Below are 22645 nucleotides of genomic sequence, written 5' to 3'. Positions count from 1 at the left end.
TCTTGAAGATGGGCTATTAGTTGAGACTTAAAGGAAGCCAGGGAGATCAATAATTGGGAGTGGAGAAGGGAGGGTTTTCCAGGAGGGGAGGATAGCCAGAAAAAAATGTTTGGAGGCGAGAGATGGAGGGTTCTGTTTGTGGAACAGCCAGGAAATCAGTGTCACTGGATCATTAAGTAATGCAAATGCAAACTCCACTCCATCACTATGCAAAACTATATATTAATGTTGAGTGAAAACCTTATTGCTTGCTGAATACCCAGGGCCTCATCCTGCTTTGAAGAAGCCTTTGTTTCTGACCTTGTAAACCAAGAAGGAAACAACTTCCCCCTCATTTCTGCCAGACTTTAACATATTACTTTTATTGGTTACTACTACTCAGAACAGAAATGTTAGATGTCATTGTCAAGGAGCATCCTTTATCCCAAGTATCCTTTTATTAGTAGGGAACAAATAAAACTCCCCATTTGTTTTAGTCCCTGTTTCTCACCATTTTTCTTCTCCTCATTTTGAGAAAGATTTCTCTAGAAAACACAATCTTAGAGCAAAGGGGGTAGGGTAGGGAAGCTTTGCCTGCTTGATGGAGCAGAGTTTTAAATGCCTTTTTTAATACTTGTTTTTCAAAAATAGAGCAGAAAAGATGGTAGAGTAGGAGGAAGCAATATAGGCCAACCCCATCACCACTACCACCAAACATCCTCCACAAAGATCTAGAAAATGCACCAAACCGTTTTCTGATCAGGAAAGGCAAGACAAAGGTCACAGTGGGTCATTTGTCCATTCCAAGGCAGCTTAGGGAGACAGAGATGAAGTCTGACCAGTAACACATGTGGCAGAGAGGATTCCAAGTGCCCAGGGACTTAAAGAAGGCCAAAAATGGACAACAAAGCAGGAAATAGTAGACCAGAAAGAGATCCCAAGGAAGGATGCAGGAACTTCACTGTGTACAATGGTCTAGGATGCCATTTGTCATCTTTGTGACTCACCACCTGGTCCCAGGTCAGAGAATAAGGTCTAGCCAGAAGCAAACCATAACTGTGTGGCTCCAATCACAGCAGCGGTTTAGGGACTCAGTCTACCCTCTAGACCAGGATGGAAGCTTACAGTGAAATTACCAGGCAGGAATCCCAGACAAAAGGGGAGCCTGTAGTCCAGTTGCTGTGAATCTGCAGAGACTCCCAGGGGGCTAATGATGGACAAACTCCAGAAGGAAGACCACTGAAACTCTTTACAAAGAACAAGCTAACAAACCCAAACCTGGCTCAAAAACTTGCAGAGTTCAGACCAGGAGGGCAATCAGCAGATCTTGCCTTGGATCACATGCCTTTGGGAGCACTAAAAGCTTGCAGGTTCCCAGCCAGAGCTGTGAAAGCAGGACAAAGGTATAAGAAGACAAAAGCTCATGGCATACATCTCTCTCCTATACCAGAGCTCCAATATGGACATAAAGTCCAAAGTTAAGAAGTAGACTGGAAGACAGAGTAAACAAAGAAAGAGAATCAAACCACAAAGAGCTATTATGGCATCAGGAAAGCTCAAGACACAAGCCCAGAAAGAAGAGAACGACCCAAAAAACATCTACAAGGAAAGCCTCAAAGTAAAATGCAGTTGGGGCACAACAAGAATTACTAGAAGATCTAAAGCAAGAGTTTTAAAAAGAGCTAAAAGTGATTTTTAGAACCAGTTGAGAAAAGTAGAGGAAAAATGGGAAAAGAATTGAGAGCTAAGGAGGAAAGATACAGAGAGAAAATTAACAGCTTGGAAAAAGAAGTGAAAAATTTTACTGAAACAACTCCTTGAAAAGTGGAACTGGACATATGGACACTAGTGACTTAAGCATTAAATAATTAAATTAAAATTAATTTAAAATTTTAAAAAGTAAGTGAAGCTGAAGCTTAAGTACTTTGGCCACATAATGAGAAGACAGGACTCATTCTGAAAGACCCTGATGATGGGAAAGATTGAAGGCAAAAGGTAAAAGGGATGGCGGCAGATAAGATGGATAGATAGTGTCATGGAGACAGTGAACATGAACTTGGACAGACTTTGAGAGACAGAGGAGGACAGAAGGGCCTGGTGTGCTATGGTCCATGAGCTCACAAAGAATCAGACTCAATTCAGTGACTGAACAACAACAACACTAATGACCCCATGAGACATCAAGGAATAATACAACGAAACCAAAAAGCTGAAAAATAGAAGAAAATGTGAAATATCTCAGGAAGAAAACAGAAAAGGGACACCAGAACTTACTATTTCTATTTGGTAGATAACGTGCATGCACATGTTTATACAATTTTGTATAGAAGTTAATGGTGATTTTTAGATCTCAAATAGTAATATAAAGCAGCAGTCACCAAAACCATTTGGTATTGATTAAAAAATAGAGAAGTAGATAGATGTAACAGACTAGATAAGGTAGAATCAGAAGCAGTGGAACTCAGTAACCCAGTGTTTGATAAACCAGGAAACATAAATTACTTAGAAAATGGCCCCACATTTGATTGGGAAAACTGGAAAACTGTCTGGCCAAAATTAGGCTTAGTCCAAGACCAATACCAGCCATGATGTCCCACAATACATTCTAAAAGGGTGTAAGACCCTAATATTAAAGATCACACCATGAAAATATTAGAAGGGAAACAGCTCATATAACTTTCACAACTATGGTTAGGAGATGTATTTTCAATCAAATAACGGACAGAAGTAACTATGGAAAATATTTGACTATACGAAAGTGAAAGACTAAGGGAATTATTCAAATAGGGAAAATGTTTGTATTAAATTTCTCTGCTTAAGGTTTGATATCTAAGACAGAAATAATTAACAGATATAATAGATATGTCTAAGACAGGGGTGGGGAACCTGTGGCCTCCAGGCCACATGTGGCTCTCTAGGTCCTCAGGTGTGGCCTTTTGACGGAATCCAAACTTCACAGAACAAATCCCCTCTAGGTCCTCAAGTGCGACCCTTTGACAACCTAAACTTCACAGAACAAAAACCTCAAAAGTCATTTAGAAGACACCGTAAATCTTTTTTAGCTCTAGCTTCTCCAGCAATTTGTCTAGTTCTACATTTTCTCTTATGTTTATCTTTCTGTTAGACTTATCTAAAACTGAGAGAAAGATAAATATTGAAACTTTGTGTCTATGTAATCTTGTGGCTCAGTTAATATTTTCTTTATGAATTTGGATGCTAAGGTACTTGGAGAATATATGTTTAATATTGGTATTAGTTTGTTGTCTATGATTCCTTTCAGCATAATGTACTTTCCTTGTTTGTCCCTTTTAATGTTTTGAAAATTTGTTTTTTGCTTTATCCCATAGCATGATTGTACCTCTTACTTGTTTTGTTATTACTTGATATTTGGTTAATTGTTTTTCCTAGACCTTCATTTTTATTCTATATATATGTTTGTTTTAAAAATATGTTTCATAAATGAACATGTTAAAAAAATTGGGGGGAAAGTGTTTCTTGTAAGCAACAGATTAAGGAGTTTGGTTTTCTTATCTAATCTACCACTTGTTTTATTGGACTGTTTAATTCATTTGCGTTTAAAGCTATGAGAGTTAGGTTTAGATTTTCCTCCATTTGCTTCTAATTACTTTTTTCCAAATTAGGATTTTTCCCCTCTTCTGCTGCAAACACAAACTAAAGATAGTGCTATCTTTAGTTATTTTAACTTTATCTACTGAAAGGTAGTCCCTTTCCCACTGGCTTTCTTCCCCTCATCCTCTTGAAGTACTATTCTCTCCCCCCTCCATTTGTTGTTCCTTTTCTTGGCTTTGCACTTTTGCTTATCAATTCCTTTTTCTTGCTTGCTTTTGTCTATTTATATAATTCTTCTCTTTTTTCTCTCCCATTTAAGTAAAGTAGAATCTCCCTCCCTAACTCCCTTTCAATTTGTCGTTAGTTTTTTAAAATCTTATTTTCTGCTCCTTTTTCTAGAAGGAATTTCTTTCCCTCACTCTGCATTACTCATCTTCCCTCTGTGCCTATTCTAGACTTTATTTCATGGTCCTTGTACTAACATAGTCCTTCTTTATTCTATGTATTCCTGATGGAATACCTGTTGAGGTGCCTACTTGAGATTCTTTCATCTAAACAGCTTCTACTATTGCTTTGCAGATGTTACCTCCACTCTCTTTTTTCTGTTTATGCCTCATTCTTAGAAATATCAGTTCCTGCATGTTATGAGGGTGGTGTAGCACCATGGCAGAATTCTTCCCATGCCCCTGATTGTGAAATTCATTTTTGACTTTTGCCCTTCCCCTGGGCAACTTTTCCCTCCAAGTCTTTGCCTTCAAATCTCATCCACACTTTTCTGAGTGTCATTTGCTCTCTGGAGATCTCACTTCCCCGTCTCTCTAAGCACCAAATCCCAGCAGATAATTCCCATTGTAAGGTCCCCATTGCCCTTTACAGAACATTTCTCTTTACTGATAGGGGCATTCACTAGTGGTACCTACTCTCCCCTTTTCAATCCCTCCCTTTGCCTTGTTACCAATTTTCCTGAAGGATTTCTCTTTCTTCCTGAGAGACCACAGGAGTTTTTTCTTTTCTTTTAATGTTTCCCTTTGACTTGATTAGAGTCTATCATATATTGCCCTCTATGTTACTCCTCCTTTTCCCTCCTTTCTTTGCCTTCCTGTTCTGTAATTTAGCCCCACCAAACAAACCAACATTGATTCCCCTGTACGTGGGGTTTTGTGAAGTTTAGTCTACAACATTTCAAGCCTGTTTATTATTCAGCTTTCACACCTTGTCTTCTCGTATACATCTAGAAAGAAATCCCTTGATAATCTCTTCAGATCTGGTTTTCTCCCCAAGAATATTGTAAACATAACTTTAGTATTGGATGTCCATCTTTTTTTCTCATTCATAGTTTGGTTCAGACTTGCAGGATAGGCAGCCTCGGGCTTCATCTTGGACACCCTTACTCATTGGAACACATTATTCCTTTCTCTCCTGAGTTTTTTGGTGGGTGTGGAACAGTCTTGTGTTTGAATTTTCTTTCTTTTATATGTGAATGTCTTTCTCTTAATCACTTGCAGCCCAAGATCTTTGAGTTTGGCTATATCACACTGTTGACTCTTATTCAGTTTGCAGTAGACTTAACTTCTCAGATGCTTTTTGGATGAACTGCTATCTAGTTATGCTTCTCCCATCTGGTTTCTGGGAAGATTGTTTTGGGAACCCAATTGAAAGATATTACATGCATTCCTATAGTAGCAGGTAACCTTTCCTCAGCACCTCTTTGGAGCATTCTCTGTCCCTGTTCCTGGTGACTCTATAGAAGTCTGGTAAGTGGGGTCAACTTTTGATATCTGCAGAAAGTCTGATGATTGGTTATTGAACAGAAAGACCTAGGGATGCAGGTTCCAGTTCTCTGTCTCTCTGTCTCTATCTCTCTGTCTCTGTCTCTCTGTCACCATAATGGTTGTATATGAGTCATGGACTTATAAATCCATATCATGACTTTCTAAACTAACATTTCTATAGTGCGTTCAGGTTGTGAAAGTGCATTACAAATATTGTCTCATTTGATCCTCACAACAACCCTGGGGGTAGGTCCTACCCCTATTTTACAGTTGAGGAAACTGAAGCAGACAGAAATCAAGCGTCCAAGGCTGTAGAGCTAGGAAGTATCGGATGTTAAATGTGAACTCAGGTGGGCAGCTAGGTGGAATAGTGGATTGAGTCCCAGCCCCAGAGTTAGGAGAGTCCAAATCTGACCTCAGATACTTGACACTTAGTAGCTGTGTGAGCCTGAGCAAGTCATTTAACCCTGATTGCCTTGTCAAAAAACCCCCAAACATTTTGAACTCAGGTCTTTTTGACTCCAGGTCCAGCATTCTTGCAACTGTATCACTTAGCTGCCTCTAATAGATCATCTGTCCTGTTCTGGGTCCTTATTTGTACATTGAGTGTTTTCTTTGATTTTCCTTTTTGGGAAGAAACACTAGACAAGAGGAAAAAATAGAATTTTCTTTGAGTTAGTAAGGGTAGGAGTGATGAACCAACGGATGCCACAATGGGTAATCCAATACTCTGAGGATAACTCAGGCTCTCCTAGAGTTGAATCTGGGCAAACCATGATGAAAGGTAAAAGTGATCAGCACCCCAGGAGTGAGAGGAGGTAGGGATAGCTCTGGGACCTAGACTATTCTATTTCATCATACTGAATTTAAGCCAGGGTTCTAGCCTGTCTATCCTTTTGGATCCTGACTTTGTTTTCCTGAAGATTAGTTCTCCCTTCTACCTTGGTGTCATGTGTATGGGATCATAGGATACAGGATCATAGGACTGAGAATTAGAAGGAACCCAGGAGGTCATATAATGCAAACTGCTCATTTACAAAGGAGGAAAAAGAGGCACGGGGCAAGGGGGAAACTTGTCCCAAGTCACCAAGTTAGGAAGTAGCAGAGCTTTCATGTTGACTGAAATCCTCTGGTTTCAGATCAATGTTCTATCATATTCTGATGGAGCTTACAGGTGAAAGGTCCACCTGCCAAGATCAAAGAGGCCCCAGGATCATGGAACAGGAAAGCTGAACATTACATTAGAGGCCATCTAATCTAGCCCCTTGTTTTACAGAGGAAGCAACTGAGGCCCAGAGATGGAAAGAGACTTAAGGACATACAGCTAGGAAGTATCATGACATAGATTTGAACCTAGGCCCTTTGGCTCCAAATACAGAAGTCCTTCCCCTGTGCTCACCTCCAGAAACCAAGTCTTGGTCCAAGAGGTCAGAGATTAAAGGTGGTAAGAGGCCCTTATAAATGATCTAATCTACTGCCACTCCTGCCCCCCACTTATGATGATTTTCTTAACTCCACAAAATTATAAAAACAGTTTAGCCTCCCTAAAATGGTAAAGTATGTTTCATCTCAATAGATTTAACATTTTAAACAAGACTCAACTACATTGATAATTCACATTACAATCTGAAATCTATAAAGCTGATATTTATTTATTTCACCATTCACTTTTATAAGATTTTGAGTTCCAAAATTTTTTCTTCCCTCCCTCCACTCACCCTTTCCCAGGATGGCAAGTAATATGATATTAATTTTAAAAAATTTTTACTCCAGAGTACTGTTGTTTTGGGACATCTAGGTGATACATTGGATAGAGTGCCAGACCTGGAGTCAGGAAAACTCATCTTCATGAGTTCAAATCTGGCCTCAGAGACTTAACTGGCTGTGTGAACCTGGCAAGTCACTTTGACTCAATTTGCCCCAGTTTTCTCAACTGTAAAATGACCCAGAGAAGGAAAAGGCAAACCACTCCAGTATCACAGCCAAGAAAACCCCAAATGGGGTCATGAAGAGTTGGACATGATTGAACAGCAAATCTGCCCCACCTCATCCCTTGGCTCTCATTTCCTTTTTTATCTGGGCTAAATCAGCATCTACCCCTTTTCAAAGGATGAGAGGATAGGGGATATTCCACAAAGAGACTGTACAGCCCATAAGGATCTAAAGTAAGGGCTTGTTCTAGCCACAGAAGAACTGTGAAGTTGGGATTCAAAGGGCCGCACTTGACGACTTAGTGGGTCACATGTGGTTTCCCACCCCTGTTAGGCAGAAGGTTGTCTCCCCTTCCCCTTTCTCAGTCCCCTATCTGATGTTTATGGTTCGGTGGAAGGAGGGCTGGGGGTCATAGTAAGCTAGCAAAGTCTCTACAGAAGGAGGAGAGGGTCCAAAATTGGGCTTCAGGCATAACCCTATGGGTCAATTTGTACATCCCTTCTTGAAACAGGTAACCACTCCACTCAGGGCAGATAATGAATTTGTTCTGTGAAGTTTGGATTCCGTCAAAAGGCTACACTTCAGGACATAGAGGGCCACTTGTGGCCTGGAGGCCGCAGGTTCCCCATCTCTGCCCTAGGAGGTTTGAGGGGAGAAGAGAAAGTCTGGAATAGACTCGAGTCCTGTTTGTGGTGAATGGGATAGAGAGTCAGTTGGGGATGAGGAGGATTGCCTTGCTACCTTCCCTGGGGGCCCAGCTGACATGTGATAAGAGACATGGAGGATAGTGGTTGGTGGGAACAATCCAGGGCTGGCTTTGCTTCACTGGTGTCAGGAAGTCTCTTCTTAGTGCCATGTCAGCTCTTTGCCTACAACTCTCCCTAAGTTGGAGCCCTGAGGGAGTGTCTTGGGGTCTTGGATTGGCATGTTCATTCTTCCAGGCTCCCAAGTCTCCTGCCTCCCATGGAGTTGGGAGCAGTGGGGAATGCCCATTTCTCACTGGGGTCTACTCTCCTTCTGTGCCTGCTGTCCCTGCGTGTCAGAGTCATGCTTCAGGAATGGCTCCCTCCCTTTCTGCCCTGCAGGGACATAAGAGATCTAATCTAATGCAAACCAAGCTTGGAGAGGGGCTTTGTCCAGAGTCCCAAAACTCATATTCTATCCAGTGGTGGCAAACTCAAATAGAAATGGATCCCTGGGGGCTGCATATTAACTTCAAAAACCACATATTAACATTATCTATGTTATGGGATTGTATTTGCTTATTTGGTTAAACATTTCCCAATTCGATTTTAATCTGGTTCAGGCCACCTACAGGAGTTTTGCCTCAAAGGGGGAACAGAACCACGGAACAGGAGAGCTGAACATTACCTTTGTGGCCATATGTCAGAGTCCCCTTGTTTTACAGAGGATGCAGTCGAGGTCCAGTGATGGAAAGGGGCTTCTTTAAGAACACACAGCTAGGAGGTAACCTGGCATAGATTTGAACTCAGGCCCTTTGGCTCCAAATACAACAGGCTTGGTCCAAGAGGTCACAGATTCAGAGTAGAAAGAGCCCTAAGAGGTGATCTGATCTACAGCATCCACTCTGATCTTTAAAACCTTTACACAGTTAAAAGTTTCGCCTCCCCAAAAGGGTGAAGCATGTTCCATTTCAACAGATTTAGCACCGTAAATAAGACTCAGCTACACTGATAACAGGCATTGCCACTGGAAATCTGTAAAGTGGGTAGCTGTGTTGGTGGTATTGATTCAAAAACATTTGCTTCAGAGTATTATTTTAGGGCAGCTAGGTGATACAGTGAATAAAGTGCCAGGCCTGAGGCTAGGAAGATTCATTGTCATGAGTTCAGAGCTGGCCTCTGACACTTAAATAGTTGTGGGACCCTAGCGAGTCACTTTATTCTGTTTGCCTCTGTTTCCCCATCTGCCAAATGAGCAGGAGAAAAGTGTTGGGGAACCATTCCCCCAACATTGAAGCAAGGGAATGAAAAGCACTTTTTTTACCGTTGTTGTAGACACATTTGGGGGAGGCACAGTCCTGGGTCTGGAGCATCCCACTTTTGGACTGTCGCTCAAGGGGCCCACCCAAAGAAGAATGGCCACTGGGCCGAACGCTCGGATTGGCTTCCCTTCGGCCCTTTCCCCACATGTGCCAGACAGGATCGGGGTGCTGGTGCTGGCTCGGGGGCACAAACCAGACCCGGCCGGCCCAAGGCAGACCCTAAACACCGAATCTCTGTCAAAACCAGCGCCCACCGCCCCCACCCCACCCCACCTTCTCAAAGATCACCCCCGCCCTAGATGTCGGCACGTGGCATGTCTACACTGCTTCTCGGAATACCCGCTGGGCGCCACTGAGTGGGACCATAAATATATCCCACCAAAGGTCATTTTCTCGTCTCAGGGGTTTTAGTGGGGAGGGGGGGCGGGAAGCCGCGGGGGTCGGGGGCACGTGTCCTCACGGTGGGGAAAGACGGTCTCTAACTCGGCTCTTGGGCGCCCTCACGGGAAAGCGTCTCTTTCCAAAGGGCCTTTTCAGAAAGGATGAATGGCCGAGAACGTGAGGGGCCGAAGGACGGAAAACGAGTATTAGACGGAAAACCGAGCCCTCTCTGTCCCTGACCCACCCCCCCCGCCATTGCACTCCCAGACGCTCCCGCCGTGGCATGGCGGCCTAACGTGGCATGGCGGCCTAACGTGGCATGGCGAGGTGGCGTGACGTCTGCCCACGCGGGCCGGGACGGGTTGGCTTAGCCCCGAGATGCCGGGTCTTTCCCCAATTGTCCTCAAACCCGAGCGGGCCTGGTTTCAGCGTGATTGCCCACATCCCCCCCGCCCCCCTCCCCCCCATTTTCAAGATGGAGAACTGAGGCAGGGGAGGGGATGGCCCCGCCAGGAAGTTGAGTTTTGAATTCAGAGCGTGCAGCTTCCCACCACATCATTGGAGTTTCGGGCGGATACAAACCTTTGCCTCCCAGCCCGCCGCAGCCCCCACCCTCCTCCCGCCTTCTCCGCAGGGAAGCAACCCGTGGGCGCCGGGCGCACGCTCCCACTTTGCTACATTTCCTATAAAGGGCGAGTCGGCGCCAGTCCCCCGGGCAGCGTCCTCCGCCAGAGCGAGAGCGGCGGCAGCTCCTCTGCCAGCTCCGCGCGGCGCCCCGACGGCCCGCCTGCAAGCCCGCCTGCCCGCCTGCCCGCCTGCAGCCTGCCCAGCTGCCCGCCTGCAGTCTGCCCAGCTGCCCGCCTGCCCGCCTGCAGCCTGCCCAGCTGCCCGCCCGCCTGCCCGCCTGCAGCCTGCCCAGCTGCCCGCCTGCAGTCTGCCCAGCTGCCCGCCTGCCCGCCTGCAGCCTGCCCAGCTGCCCGCCTGCCCGCCCGCCTGCCCGCCTGCCCAGCTGCCTGCCCGCCTGCCCGCCTGCAGCCTGCCCACCTGCCTGCCCGCCCGCCTGCCCGCCTGCAGCCTGCCCGCCTTCCCGGTGGCTTTTCTCTGGTCTGCACAGCTCCAGGGTTCCGGCCGGAGACCAGAGGAGGTGAGCATCAGTCCAGAAGGGTCCCAGGCCCCAAATGGTTCTTCCAAGCAAGAGGATAAACTGGTAAGGGATCTGCTGGTTGTTCAAGGTGGGGGGGGGCCGTGCTGATGACCGCCGCCCGGTGGGCTTTCTCTTATCTCTCCAGCCCCTGGGTTCTGACGGCCAGAGACTAGAGGAGGTGAGCATCAGTCCAGAGGGGTAGATCCCAGGCCCCAAATGGCTTCCTCCAAGCAAGAGGATAAACTGGTAAGGGATCTGCCGGTTGTCCAAGAGGGGGAGCCAGTGCTGACCTTCCATGGGTCCAGGATGCAAAGGGGGGAGTGCGTCCGGGTAGACGTGGAGGACAAGCAAGTCAAATACCTGGTGCGTTATCAAAGTGGGAGCGGCGTCAGTTCAGCCATTACAGGTGTTTTTGCCCACCCCTGTGCACCTCCCCGAGTGCCTCTACCACTCATGAGTCCTGAACCCCTCCCATGTGGTCAGAAGGCCAGGCCAAGCAGCAGCAGCACTAGCGGGGACCCCGGCAACAATGGCGGCCCAGACACCAGCGGCAGTTCTGGCACCAGCGGCGATGGCGCCAGCACCAGTAGGGGTTCCTTCACCAGTACTAGCTGCCTCTTCCAGAGCACTAGTAGCTTCTACTTCTCTGGCACCAGGAGTGACTTCCCCATCATTAGCTTCCCCAGAGTGAGTGATGATGGTGAAGAGTATGATGATGAGGGCTGTAATGATGAGGACTGCACCCCCAGTCTCCAGGACAGCATGGGCACCAGCTTCAGCCCCATTCCTGCTTGCCTTAGTATCAGGAGCAGTTTCTCCAGCACAAGAGACAACAGCTCCAGCCCCAGCAGAGGCTTCTACGGTACTGGCGACTTCCTCAACCCAGGCGAGGGCCCCAGCACCAGAGGCCCTGGCCTCAGTGGCAGCTTCCAGAGCACCAGCCTCTTTCTCAGCACCAGAGACAGCAGCAGCAGCCTCCAGATTACCAGCAGCACCTTCCAGAGCACCAGCAGAGGCTTCCCCAGCACCAGCAGTGACTTCCCAAGACCTACAGACCCCAGCACCAGCAGCAGGAATGGCCACAGACCCACAGGCCCCAGCACCAGTGGCAGCTTCCAGAGCACCAGCCTCTTTCTCAGCACCAGAGGCAACAGCAGCACCCTTCAGATTACCAGCAGCACCTTCCAGAGCACCAGCAGAGGCTTCCCCAGCACCAGCAGTGACTTCCCAAGACCTACAGACCCCAGCATCAGCAGCAGGGATGACCAAAGACCCACAGACCCCAGCACCAATGGCAGCTTCCAGAGCACCAGCCTCTTTCTCAGCACCAGAGGCAGCAGCAGCAGCAGCCTCCAGATTATCAGCAGCAGCTTCCAGACCACCAGCAGAAGCTTCCCCAGCACCAGCGGCAGCGATGGCCCCGGACCCACAGTCCCCAACACCAGCAGAGGCTTCCCAAGACGTATAGGCCCCAGCACCAGTGGAGGCGATGGCCCCAGATCCACAGGCCCCAGCACCAGTGAAGGCGATGGCCCCAGATCCACAGGCCCCAGCACCAGTGAAGGTGATGGCCCCAGACCCACAGTCCCCGGCGCCAGCAGCAGCTTCCAGAGCACCAGCATCTTTCCTAGCACCAGTGGCAGCAGCAGTTTCCAGATTACCAGCAGAGGGTTCTCCAGCACCAGTGGCATCTTCCCAAGACCTATAGGCCCTGGCACCAGCAGCAAAGATGGCCCCAGACCCACAGGCCCTGGCACCAGCGGTGGTGATGGCCCCAGACCCAGAGGCCTCAGCACTAGCAGAGGTTTCCCCAGCACCACCATCAGTGACAGTTCCAGCAGCATCAGCAGCTTCCCCAGCACCAGCCAGATTAGCACCACATCCCCGGGAGATTCCGGTGGGAGCAGCAGCAGTTGTGTGCCGATTTTTCAGGGAGGGGAGGGAGTCAGCACCAGTGGTCTGGGTTCACAATCCGCTGCCCTCGGAGCAACCTCCAAAGAGTCATGTCCTATAGTCAGTGGCTGGGTCTATGAATGGATCCCCGAGAATCAGGTGCTCTGCTACTCTACTGTCCATTTGAGGCAGGAGAGTGATGTCAAAAAGGAACAGAAGGAGGACCACCAGGTCACCTCCTCCCAGAGCAGTGATCAGAGTGAAAGTGACATCTCTAGGGTTGGAATGATGCAGCCTCGCTCCAAGAGAAGCAGATTGACTGTAGTTCGAGGGAAAGGGTGCCTACCACGTGGAGTCAGGCGTTCTGCTGCCGGCCCAGGAAAAGAAACCCTGGGCAGGCAGGAAGTCCAGATACACCTGCCCAAGGCACTGAGTACCCTGCTTATGCAAGATTGGGAGCTGGTGACCTTGGTGAAGAAGCTTTTCATCTTGCCTGCCAAGAAGACTGTCAGTGTCATCCTGGCTGAGTATGCCACCTTTCAGTCAAGCTGCCAAACCCCAGACAAAAGCGAGGCGGTCAGTGCGTTGGTAACCATGATCCAAGAGTACTTTGACATGGTGCTAGATACCCAGCTGCTTTACAAGTCTGAGAAACAACAACATGCCAAGCTCCTAGCCCATTATCCCTCTTGCCAGATGTGCCAGCTCTATGGAGGTGCCCACCTGTTGCGCCTCTTCCAACATTTGGGCCCTATGCTCACCTGCTCCTCTCTGGATGAAAGTAGCATTAATGTGCTGCTGAGCCATTTGCAAGATTTCTTGGAATATCTAGCCAGTGATACTTCTCAGCTATTTACAGCAGCCACTGATTACCACAAGGCTTTTCCTGAGTACCAGCAAAATGCTGAGTAAGCTGTCTTTGGTGGTTTTGCCTCCTGCCACGTGAGTATTTCCTGGAGACAATCAATTGGGTATACCAGCCCATATCTTGCTGAAATGATCTGTTCCTATAATGTGCTTTCGGGGATTGATGTTTGTTTCTTTAAATTTTCCCTTAACTGCTTCCATGGAGGAAGCCTCTTCTCTTGTAGAACAGTGACTAGTGTTTGCAGCAATGGACATAGAAACTGAGATGCCAAGTGGGACCCTTCTGGCCTGCATAGGTGACCACATTGCACGCCATCCACTTTGCATTCTGATGGCTCCACACCTCGGCACTTAGGACCTGTGTCCAAAGACCTTGATGGAAGATCATTAGTGCCAACGATATTGCCACTATCGTTATCTGGGACATGGGCTGGTTTACCTGTTCCTTCTGGCAACGTGATTAGGCTACTCTTCCAAGTACTTTGTCTCTACGTGCCAATTATTAACTGTTCTGATGTTTGCTATGTTGATTCCAATAGACATTTAGAGAGGGGAAAAGTTACTTTCTGTATTGATAGATGTCTCAGAAAATTCCTCTTTCAGAGATCTGTTACAAGAATTGAAAGTATATTGATTTGGCTGCAAAAATTAAAAAGTGCGTATGTGTGTGTATGTGTGTTTATAGTTCTGAGAATTACTATGGAGCCCAGGGCCCCACCCACTTTGTAATCCATTAATATGGAGCTTTGTCTTTGGGTTCATGTTGATCAACTCTAACCCCATAAGACCAAGGCCTCTGAGAAGAGGGATGGGCTAAAAATGGGGTTAGGTTGGTACATCCCCAAAGTTTCAAGGTCTTTATGGTGGCTCCAAAGGTCAAAAAGCCTTCTGGCCCAAGGTGTTTATTTTGATGCCAACTAGCAAAAGAAATAGAGGAAAGTGTGATTATTTCCTTCTGGGAAGGGAGGGTTGGAGTATAGTGTGTTTCAGGGGGTCTCAGTTCCAGCCACTCAGACTTGCCTTGGAGGCCTCGGGCCCAGAGGTCCTAGTAAGAAAACTGATATCAGAACCAGCAATAGCAGCCTCCTATTCCCACCCCCAGTGGAAGGTGGTTACCTTCATCAGTAAGTGTCCTGGTGACCCCAACAGCTAGGAGGAACAAAGGAAGAATTGGCCATAGCTTGATTAGGACCCAGGAATCTTTGAAATTTTTCACTGCCAGTGGTCAGCATCAGTCCTGAGACCCCTTCCATGTGTACCCCCTCTCACTTTACCATTGTTCTGGGCCCAAGAGGAAAGGGGTAGGATTGGGCTTTTTCAGGAAAAATACATGGGATTAGGGACCTTAGAAGTCGTCTATCCTCAGCCCAGAAAATAGGAACTGTGAGGCAGAGGAAACTACACTGACCTTGTCCAGAGGCCTAATCTTGAGGCCTCACTACTTGGCCTCCCTACACAGAGATCATCTGCCTCAGTGGCAAGAGTTTTCTCACTATACATTCCAAACATGATGAATGAAACCATGCCGTTAGGTCAGTATAAAATCCAAGCACCCCTTCTAGGGTAGAGGAGGGGAAGGGAGAGATTTTTTATTTCATCTGGGAATTCTAGAGACACAGAGGCTATCCAGCTGAGCAACCTTGGACAGGTGCCCTCCCACCTCAGGGCCTCATTCTCAAAGGTGTGGGTTGGGCTTGGCAAGCTTCTTTGGGATGTGAAGTTTGTCTGGCTCCTTCTGATGTTCTGAGAATCTGAAGATGAAACTGAAGACCAGAAAGCGTTAGTGATTATTATGACTTCACCTTAAAGCTGGCAGGCCCCTCCCAGATAATTTAGACCTAGATGCTGATTTCACTGAAAGGGAAAGTGAGGCCCAGAAAGCTGAAATTCCTGATAAGGGATCACCCAGAGGTTGGCAGTGAGGGACATCTAAGACCATGGAGTCTAACCCCCTGTATTACTGAAAGGGAAAGAGAGGCCCAGGTAGCTGAAGTGGTTGTTGTAAGATCACCCGTAGCTTGGCAGAAGCCTGTGAAATCACAGTGATCAACCTGATGCTGTCACAGAAAGGGAAACTGAGGCTGAGAGGACTGAAGTGACTCTTTTCAGATCATCCCCAAAATGGCTGGCTCCTCCCAGACCAAGGGGACCAACCCTCTGCTGTAAAAGAAGGGGACCCTGATTCCTGGATAGCAGACTTGACTGGTGTGAGATCAACCATAAGATGGCAAAGCAGCTCTGTATAAATACTTTAAGCTTGCAAAAATACTGAAAGGGAGTAATCTGGAGTGACTGATGTGAAATCAGCCAAAGGCTGACAGAGCACATTGAGCTTGTTATTCAACTTCTTGGTATTACTGAAAGGGAAACTAAGGTCTAAAATGCTCAGGTGAATGGCATGATATCCCCCAAAGAGTGGCAATGAGGGGCATCTCAGTCCGTGAAGTCCAACCCCCTGTTGCTACTGAAAAGAAAACTTAAGGCCAAGGAAGGTGAATTGACTAGGATAAGATCCTTCTTTAGATCACTCAAAGGCTGTCAGAGCCCCCTCAGTTCACATACTTTAAGTGAGCCAAGGTATTGAAGGGAAAACTGAGGGTTACAAAGTTGAAGTAACTGGAGAACGATCAGCCTTAGGCTGGCAGGGTCTTCTTAGAGGATGGAGTCCTACCATCTGCTTTTACTGAAAGGGAAACTGAGGCCAAGGAAAGTGAAGTGACAGGACTGAGGTGACCCAAAAGCTGCCAGGGCCCATTCAGGTCATATAACTTAATCCATTGCTGTTACTGAAAAGGAACCTGAGACCTAGGAAGTTGAATTTCCTGGTGTGAGATACCACATAGGCTGGGAGGGAGGACTTGGGTCATATACTATTCCTGAGGCTTTTCACTGAGAGGGAAACTGAGGACACGAAAGCTTAGTGATGGTTATGACTCCACCCTAAAGCCGGCAGGACCATCTCAGATGATGAAGACCTAGATACTGATTTCACTGAAAGGACAAGTGAGGCCCAGAAAGCAGAGGTTCCTGATAGGAAATCACTCCAAGGTTAGCAGGGAGGGACATCTAAGACCATGAAGTCCAACCCCTTGTGCTACTGAAAGGGAAATAGAGGGCCAGGTAGCTGCAGTGATTGTTGTAAGATCACCTAGCCTTTGGCAGTGAGGGACATCTCAGATCATGGAGTCTGACACCCTATGTTACGGAAAGGGAAATTGAAGCTTATAAATCCAAAGTGTTGGTGTGAGATCACCCACAGGCTGGGAGAGGCCCCTCAGTTCACATGTGTTATGACTTTCAAGGGATTGAAATGGATACTGAGGCCCAGGAAGCTGAAGTAACTGGTTTGGGATTGGGCATAAGCTTGCAGACTCCTCTGAGATCATGGAGTCCTCAGGCCTACTTTCACTGAAAGGGCTCAAGAGCTGAAGTGACTGGCATGAGATCACCCAAAGGCTTCCAGAGAACTTTCGGCTCCTATAATTTAACCCATTGCTGTTACTGAAAGGGAAAGTGAGGCTGAGAAACTTGACTTTCGTGGTGTGAGATACCACATAGGCTGGGAGGGCACACTCTGGTCATAGACTTTTACGAAGGCTTTTCACTGAGAGGGAAATTGGGGACTAGAAAGCTTTAATGACTATTAGGACTTCACCCTAAAGCTGGTAGGCCCTTCTCAGATATTTCTGACTAAGATGCTGATTTCACTGGAGGGGAAAGTGAGGCCCAGACAGCTGAGGTTCCTGATGGGAGATCACCCAGAGTTTGGCAGTGGGAGGCATCTCAGATAATGGAGCCCGAAACTGCTGTTACAGAAATGGAAACAGAGGACCAGGACTCTGAATTGGTTGTTGGGAGATCACCCAGAGAGTGGCAGTGAGGGGCATCTCAGATCATGGGGTCTGACCTGCTTTTATTGACAGAGAAACAGGGGCCTAGAAATTCGAAGGATTGCTGTGAGATCAGCCCTAGGGTGGCAGTGTCTCCTCAGGTAATAGAGTCCTAGCATCTCCTTTCAAAAAGTCGAAACTAAGCGTCTACCATGTGAAAGTGAGAAGAGAGACATCACAGAGGAGAAACCAGGGGCATCTCAGATCATGGAGACCAGCTCCCTGTTGTTGCAGAAAGGGAAACAGTGGCCTAGACTCCTGAAGTGGTTGTTGTGAGATCACCCAGAGGGTGACAATGAAGGGTATGATAAGGGGTATGAGGAGAAACCAGGGGCATCTCAGATCATGGAAGCCAAACCCCCGTGTGTTACTGAAAGGGAAATTGCGGCTTATAAATCCAAACAACTGGTGCGACATCACCCTAAGGCTGTTAGTGCCTCCTCAGATAATGGAATCCTAGCACCTGGTTTCAAAGGAATGGAAATGGAAGTCTAACATGTTGAAGTGCCTGTAGAGAGATCACAGAGGAGAAATCAGGGGTGCCTCAGATCATGGAGACCAATTCCCTGTTGTTGGTGAAAGGGAAACAGAGGCCTGCATACCTGAAGTGCTTGTTATGAGATCACCCAGAGGGTGGCAGTGAGCAGCATCTCTGATAATGGATTCCAACCCCCTGCTATTACAGAAAGGGAAATTAAGGCCTAGAAATCTAAAAGATTGTTGTGTGATCAGCCTGAGGCTGTTACTGCCTCCTCAGATCGCGGAGTCCTAGCACCTGCTTTCAAAGGAATGGAAAATGAGGTCTAGCATGTTGAAGTGCCTAGAGAGAGATCACCCAGGAGAAATCGGGGGAATCTCAAATCCTGGAGGATGAACCCTTCTCCTACTGAGAACACAATCTTCAGCTACAAACGCGCAGAACAACTATTTTGAGGGAGGGGCACACACCCAAGTTCAGGCATGAGAAGTTTCTGATTTGGGGAGGTGGGGATTGTGAATGGGGAGGATGACTGATATCCCTTCTTGGCTCAGTAGACCCTCTAGCTTTCCCCACTGGGGACTTCCTAAATGGAGGTCACCTGGTCCTAAGCAGTAGTTTTAAGGAAGAGGGAGGGGGCAGGAGAGAGAGAGACAGAAGCAGAAAGATACAGAAACAGGCAGAGAAAGAGACAGAGAGGCGAGGGGAGAGAGAATCAGAAACAGAGACAATCCAAGAGGACAAAGATAGAGAAGCAGAGAGAGACAGAGAAAGAGGCAGAGAAGTGGGGGGGGGGGGGAGAGACAGAGATAGAGAGGAGGGAGGGGCAGAGAGACAGAAACAGATATAGATGGAGACAGAGACACAGAGAGACACAGATACAGAGAGAGATAGAGAGCAGGAAGGTGCAGACACAGAAAGAGATAGACAGAGAGGGACAGACAGAGATGCAGAGAGATGCAGAGAAAGAGACAGAGAGAGGGGGGAGAGACAGAATCAGAAACACAGAGACAGAGAGGAGAGAGATAGGAGAGTGAAGAGAGAGGGTGAGGTGCTGTGTTAACAGCTCACCTCACTTGAACCGCTCTCAAAAGGGGCTTAAATTAAGCCTTCTTCCCATGGGCAGGTTTCTACCCTACAGCTCTATTCACTTTCAAAGCTTGGAGTCTGCTTCAGCAAGTCTCTGCCATCAGAGCTTCCTCTCCTCTCTGCTCCTCTCCACTCTCAGAGGTCTGCTCTCCTCTCAGAGGTGTTCTGCTCCTCACTCAGAACTCTTCTCAACACTGGCTCACCCGTTCACTGCCGGCTCTCTTCAATGTCTGTTTTCTCAACACTGGCTCTCTTTATATACAGTTCTACTCAGCATCCGACTGGTTACAACAGACATGCTCGTATCTGATTGGTTAGAGCCCACTTACATGTCTGATTGGCTAACATCCAATCCAGAAAACAGCAAAGATCCTACTTTGTTTGCTCTTACACCTTCAAGGCATGAAATCCAGCCTGTGTTCGGAGAAGACTTCATCCCAATCCCTCCTGCTTCTAATCCCTACTCTCCTGAACTGGGGTGGGAACATCACTGTCTCCAAATTGTTACTAGCCTCCCACCCTGTGAAAGATCTGGGGCCACCCCTTACCAGGGGTGGGGAACTTGTGGCCTTGAGGCCATGAATGGTCCTCTAGGTCCTCATGTGTGGCTGTTTGACTGAATCCAAACTTCACAGAACAAATTCCCTTAATAAAAGTATGCAGGTGGAGCCTTTAGACCAAGTCCAACTTTTACAGAACAAATCCTTTTATTAAGGGGTTTTATTGATCATTATTTATTCGTTTGTGATTATTTCATGCATTTATTGTGGGCTTCAGAGTACAGTAGGTTTAAGGTTTAAGGTGAGGAGAGGAAAGGACAGGAGAGGAGAGGACGGGAGAGGGCAAGACAGGAGAGGACAGGACATCAGACATGGGAGAAGATTCTGGGTGGGTGGGTTGCAGCAGGGGCTCCAGGTAGAGCCAGACTAAGGCTTGAGGACACATGGAGGAGGCAGACCCTGCAGCTCAGCTGTGGGGTGGGGTGGGGTGGAATCAGGGAGGGCTCCAGGGAGGAGGAGGCACCTGACCAGAGTCTTCCAAGGCTTTCTGCCGCCTCTTAGAAACCGCTGAGGGCCCCCCTGCCTGTCAGCCCCTGGTCCCGCCCTCTCCTCACTCCCTCGTGGCCCCTGGGAAGACCACTCCCTGAGTGTGAGGCTGGCTGTCCCCCCAGTCCCACGTGTGTTCTCGTCCACTGGGCGACTCTGCCCCCGTGGTGCCAGGACGTCCTTGTGGCGTGCCAGCTGAGGCGGGTCCTGTCGGAAGCCACGGAAATGTAGCCCGGGGTGCAGAAATGTACCGCAGAGCCTTAAGCCTCCCTTAGCTCGGTAAGAAGCCCGAGGTCGACCCTCCACGGCCCCCACGCCTCGGCACCACGTCCACGCTCCTCCTCCCTCAGCCCACTTGTGAGCTCTCGAAGCGCGGTCTGACCTCTACCCTGACTGGCACTGCAGGGGCTGGGCTGGCTCCAGGGCCAAGCTTGGTCAGCGCCATGGAAGGCGCAGCCTGGTCTTCTTTGCAGTTCAGCAGGTGGGGGCAGTCGTTAGGAGCCCCTGGCCCCTTCCCTTCCCTATCTGCTTTTTGTTCTGGGGGGTTTTTTTGCGGTGTGGGGGCGGGGGAAGGGAGGGCTCTCGTGGCTCTAGGGTGCGAATCCTCTGTCGTCCTGCAGGGGGCGATGGAGGGGAAGGGATGCGGAGGACCTCCTCGCCTTCCCCTGAGTGCTGAGGCTGGAAGCCGCCCTCGCGGAGGAGCCCCTGGTGGTGAGGCGACCAGACCAGCACGTGCTTCCCCTCCCCCTGCACTTTCCTGTCCCGCCCCAGCACGAGGCCGGAAGTCCGCAGAAGCGCATCCGCCCAACAGCGCGACGCTCGGCTCGTCGTGCTCACAGCAGGCACTGCCGTCATCTGGGAGGCCCCTGGGCGGGTGAGGGGGCGGGAGGGGGTCGTGGGGCCCCGCGCTTGTGGGGGTTTGGGGCGGCGGGGGAGGCCCGGGCCTTGTCCCCTGATTCCTTCTTCCAGCAGGAAGCCTCTGGCCCTCCCTCCGTCTGTCACCCCGGCCCTCCCTCCCTCCGTACTTTCTTTGGTCCCTCTGTCCATCTCTGCATCCACACGTGCCTTGGGCCCTTCATTCATCCCTCAGTCTGACCCTCCATTTTCCCCTCCGTACATCTGTCCATCCCTCCCTCGGTCCCTCCCCCTCTCCGTCCTCCCCTCCCTCCCCCCTGCTCCTCCTGCTCGCCCTCCTCCTCCTCCTCTCCCTCCTCCTTCCCATCTCTGTCCCCCTCCCTTTTCCCCTCCCCTTTTCTCTCTTCTCCCCCTCTCCTGCCTCCTCGTTCTCCCCTCCCTCCCGTCCTCCCCCTCCCTCCCCATCTCCCTTCCTCCTCCCCCTCTCCCTTCTCCTGAGTCCCCCCTCCCCTTTCCCTTCCACCTCCTCTTTCCCCTGTACTCCTGTCCCTCCCCTTGTCCCTCCTCCTCCCTTTCTCCCTCTCCTCCCTCCCCCTCCCCCTCCCTCTTCCTCCTTCCTCCTCTTTCTCCTCTTCCCTTTCCCTCCCCCTCTTCTTTGCCCCCCCTCCCCCGTTCTCCCAGAGATTGACCTTGGCCACGACCTTTATCACTATCCGCAGCCCTGAACTCCCCGGATGTAACTCCTCTCCTCTCTTGCCCTCTCAGGGACCCAACTCAACTACTCTCAGTATGAATGAAGCCACAGAGAGCCTCCTCCTCCTCCTCCTCGTCCTCCTCATCCTTCTCCCTCCCCCCGCTCCTCCTCCCAGATCATGAGTTTGAGGATTTCTTTGAAGGTGATTATCCATTGTTTTGAACTCCCCAAAGGTAAGTTCTCTCTAACCTCAGCCTTGACCATTCTCCCAGGCCTGACCCTAAGAGAGACCCTCCCCATCCTCCTTCCCATGCCATTCCTTCTCCCCCTGTTCCCTCTCCCTCCTCCTCTTCCTCTCCCTCCTCCTTCCCCCCTCCTCCCAGAGAATGACCTTGGCCACGACCTTGATGGCTATCCTCAGCACTGAACTCCCAACATGTAACTCCTCTTCTCTCTTCTCCCCTCACAGACACGCCTTGACCATTCCCACCATGACTGGCACCATTTTCCTCCTCCTCCTCCTCCTCCTCATCCTTTTCCCTGAGGATGTTTCAAGATGATGCACAACCCTGAACACTCAGAAGGAAACTCTACTCCAACACTGACCTGTACCATACTCCCAAGGCCTGACCACCAAGAGATCTCCCCCCACCCCCAAGTGCCATTGAATTTATTCTACTCTCATTTTCAGTGAAGTTTATTATTGTTTACTCTTATTGCTATTTTATTTAGTGTTATTACTATTATTGTTTACTATTATTGCTTTCATGCTGTATGGGTCAGGAAGTTTACTGATAGGCCAAGTTACCTCAGTTATCTGATTTGCAATGGGCTAAAGAAAAGTGCCTGACATCAATTTAATAATTCGTTGTATTGGAAATACTGTTAGGAACTGTACTCTTCTTTCATCTCTTTGGGATCTGGATGTAATTGTCAAAAGACTGACGTAAATATGTGGAGAAAATCAGTAGCAGATTAGTAACTGTGTTAGGGCGGTAATATTTTAAGATTTCAGGCTCTATCCCCATGCTTATTGTGCATTGTTGGGAC

General features: G+C 48.6%; 1 protein-coding gene across 1 annotated transcript; it reads left to right on the top strand.

The window, feature by feature from the left end:
* The first annotated feature begins 10593 nt into the window (after nt 1-10593).
* On the top strand, nt 10594-14215 carry LOC140515307 (uncharacterized). Its single transcript, XM_072625946.1, has 2 exons — nt 10594-10783; nt 10929-14215. The coding sequence occupies exon 2, from the start codon at nt 11000-11002 to the stop codon at nt 13586-13588; it is 2589 nt and encodes an 862-aa protein (XP_072482047.1). The 5' UTR covers nt 10594-10783; nt 10929-10999; the 3' UTR covers nt 13589-14215.
* Nucleotides 14216-22645: the final 8430 nt, after the last annotated feature.

Source organism: Notamacropus eugenii, chromosome X (assembly GCF_028372415.1).
Source record: "Notamacropus eugenii isolate mMacEug1 chromosome X, mMacEug1.pri_v2, whole genome shotgun sequence".
Taxonomy (NCBI): Eukaryota; Metazoa; Chordata; class Mammalia; order Diprotodontia; family Macropodidae; genus Notamacropus; species Notamacropus eugenii.
This window is presented reverse-complemented; position numbering and strand designations above follow the sequence as displayed.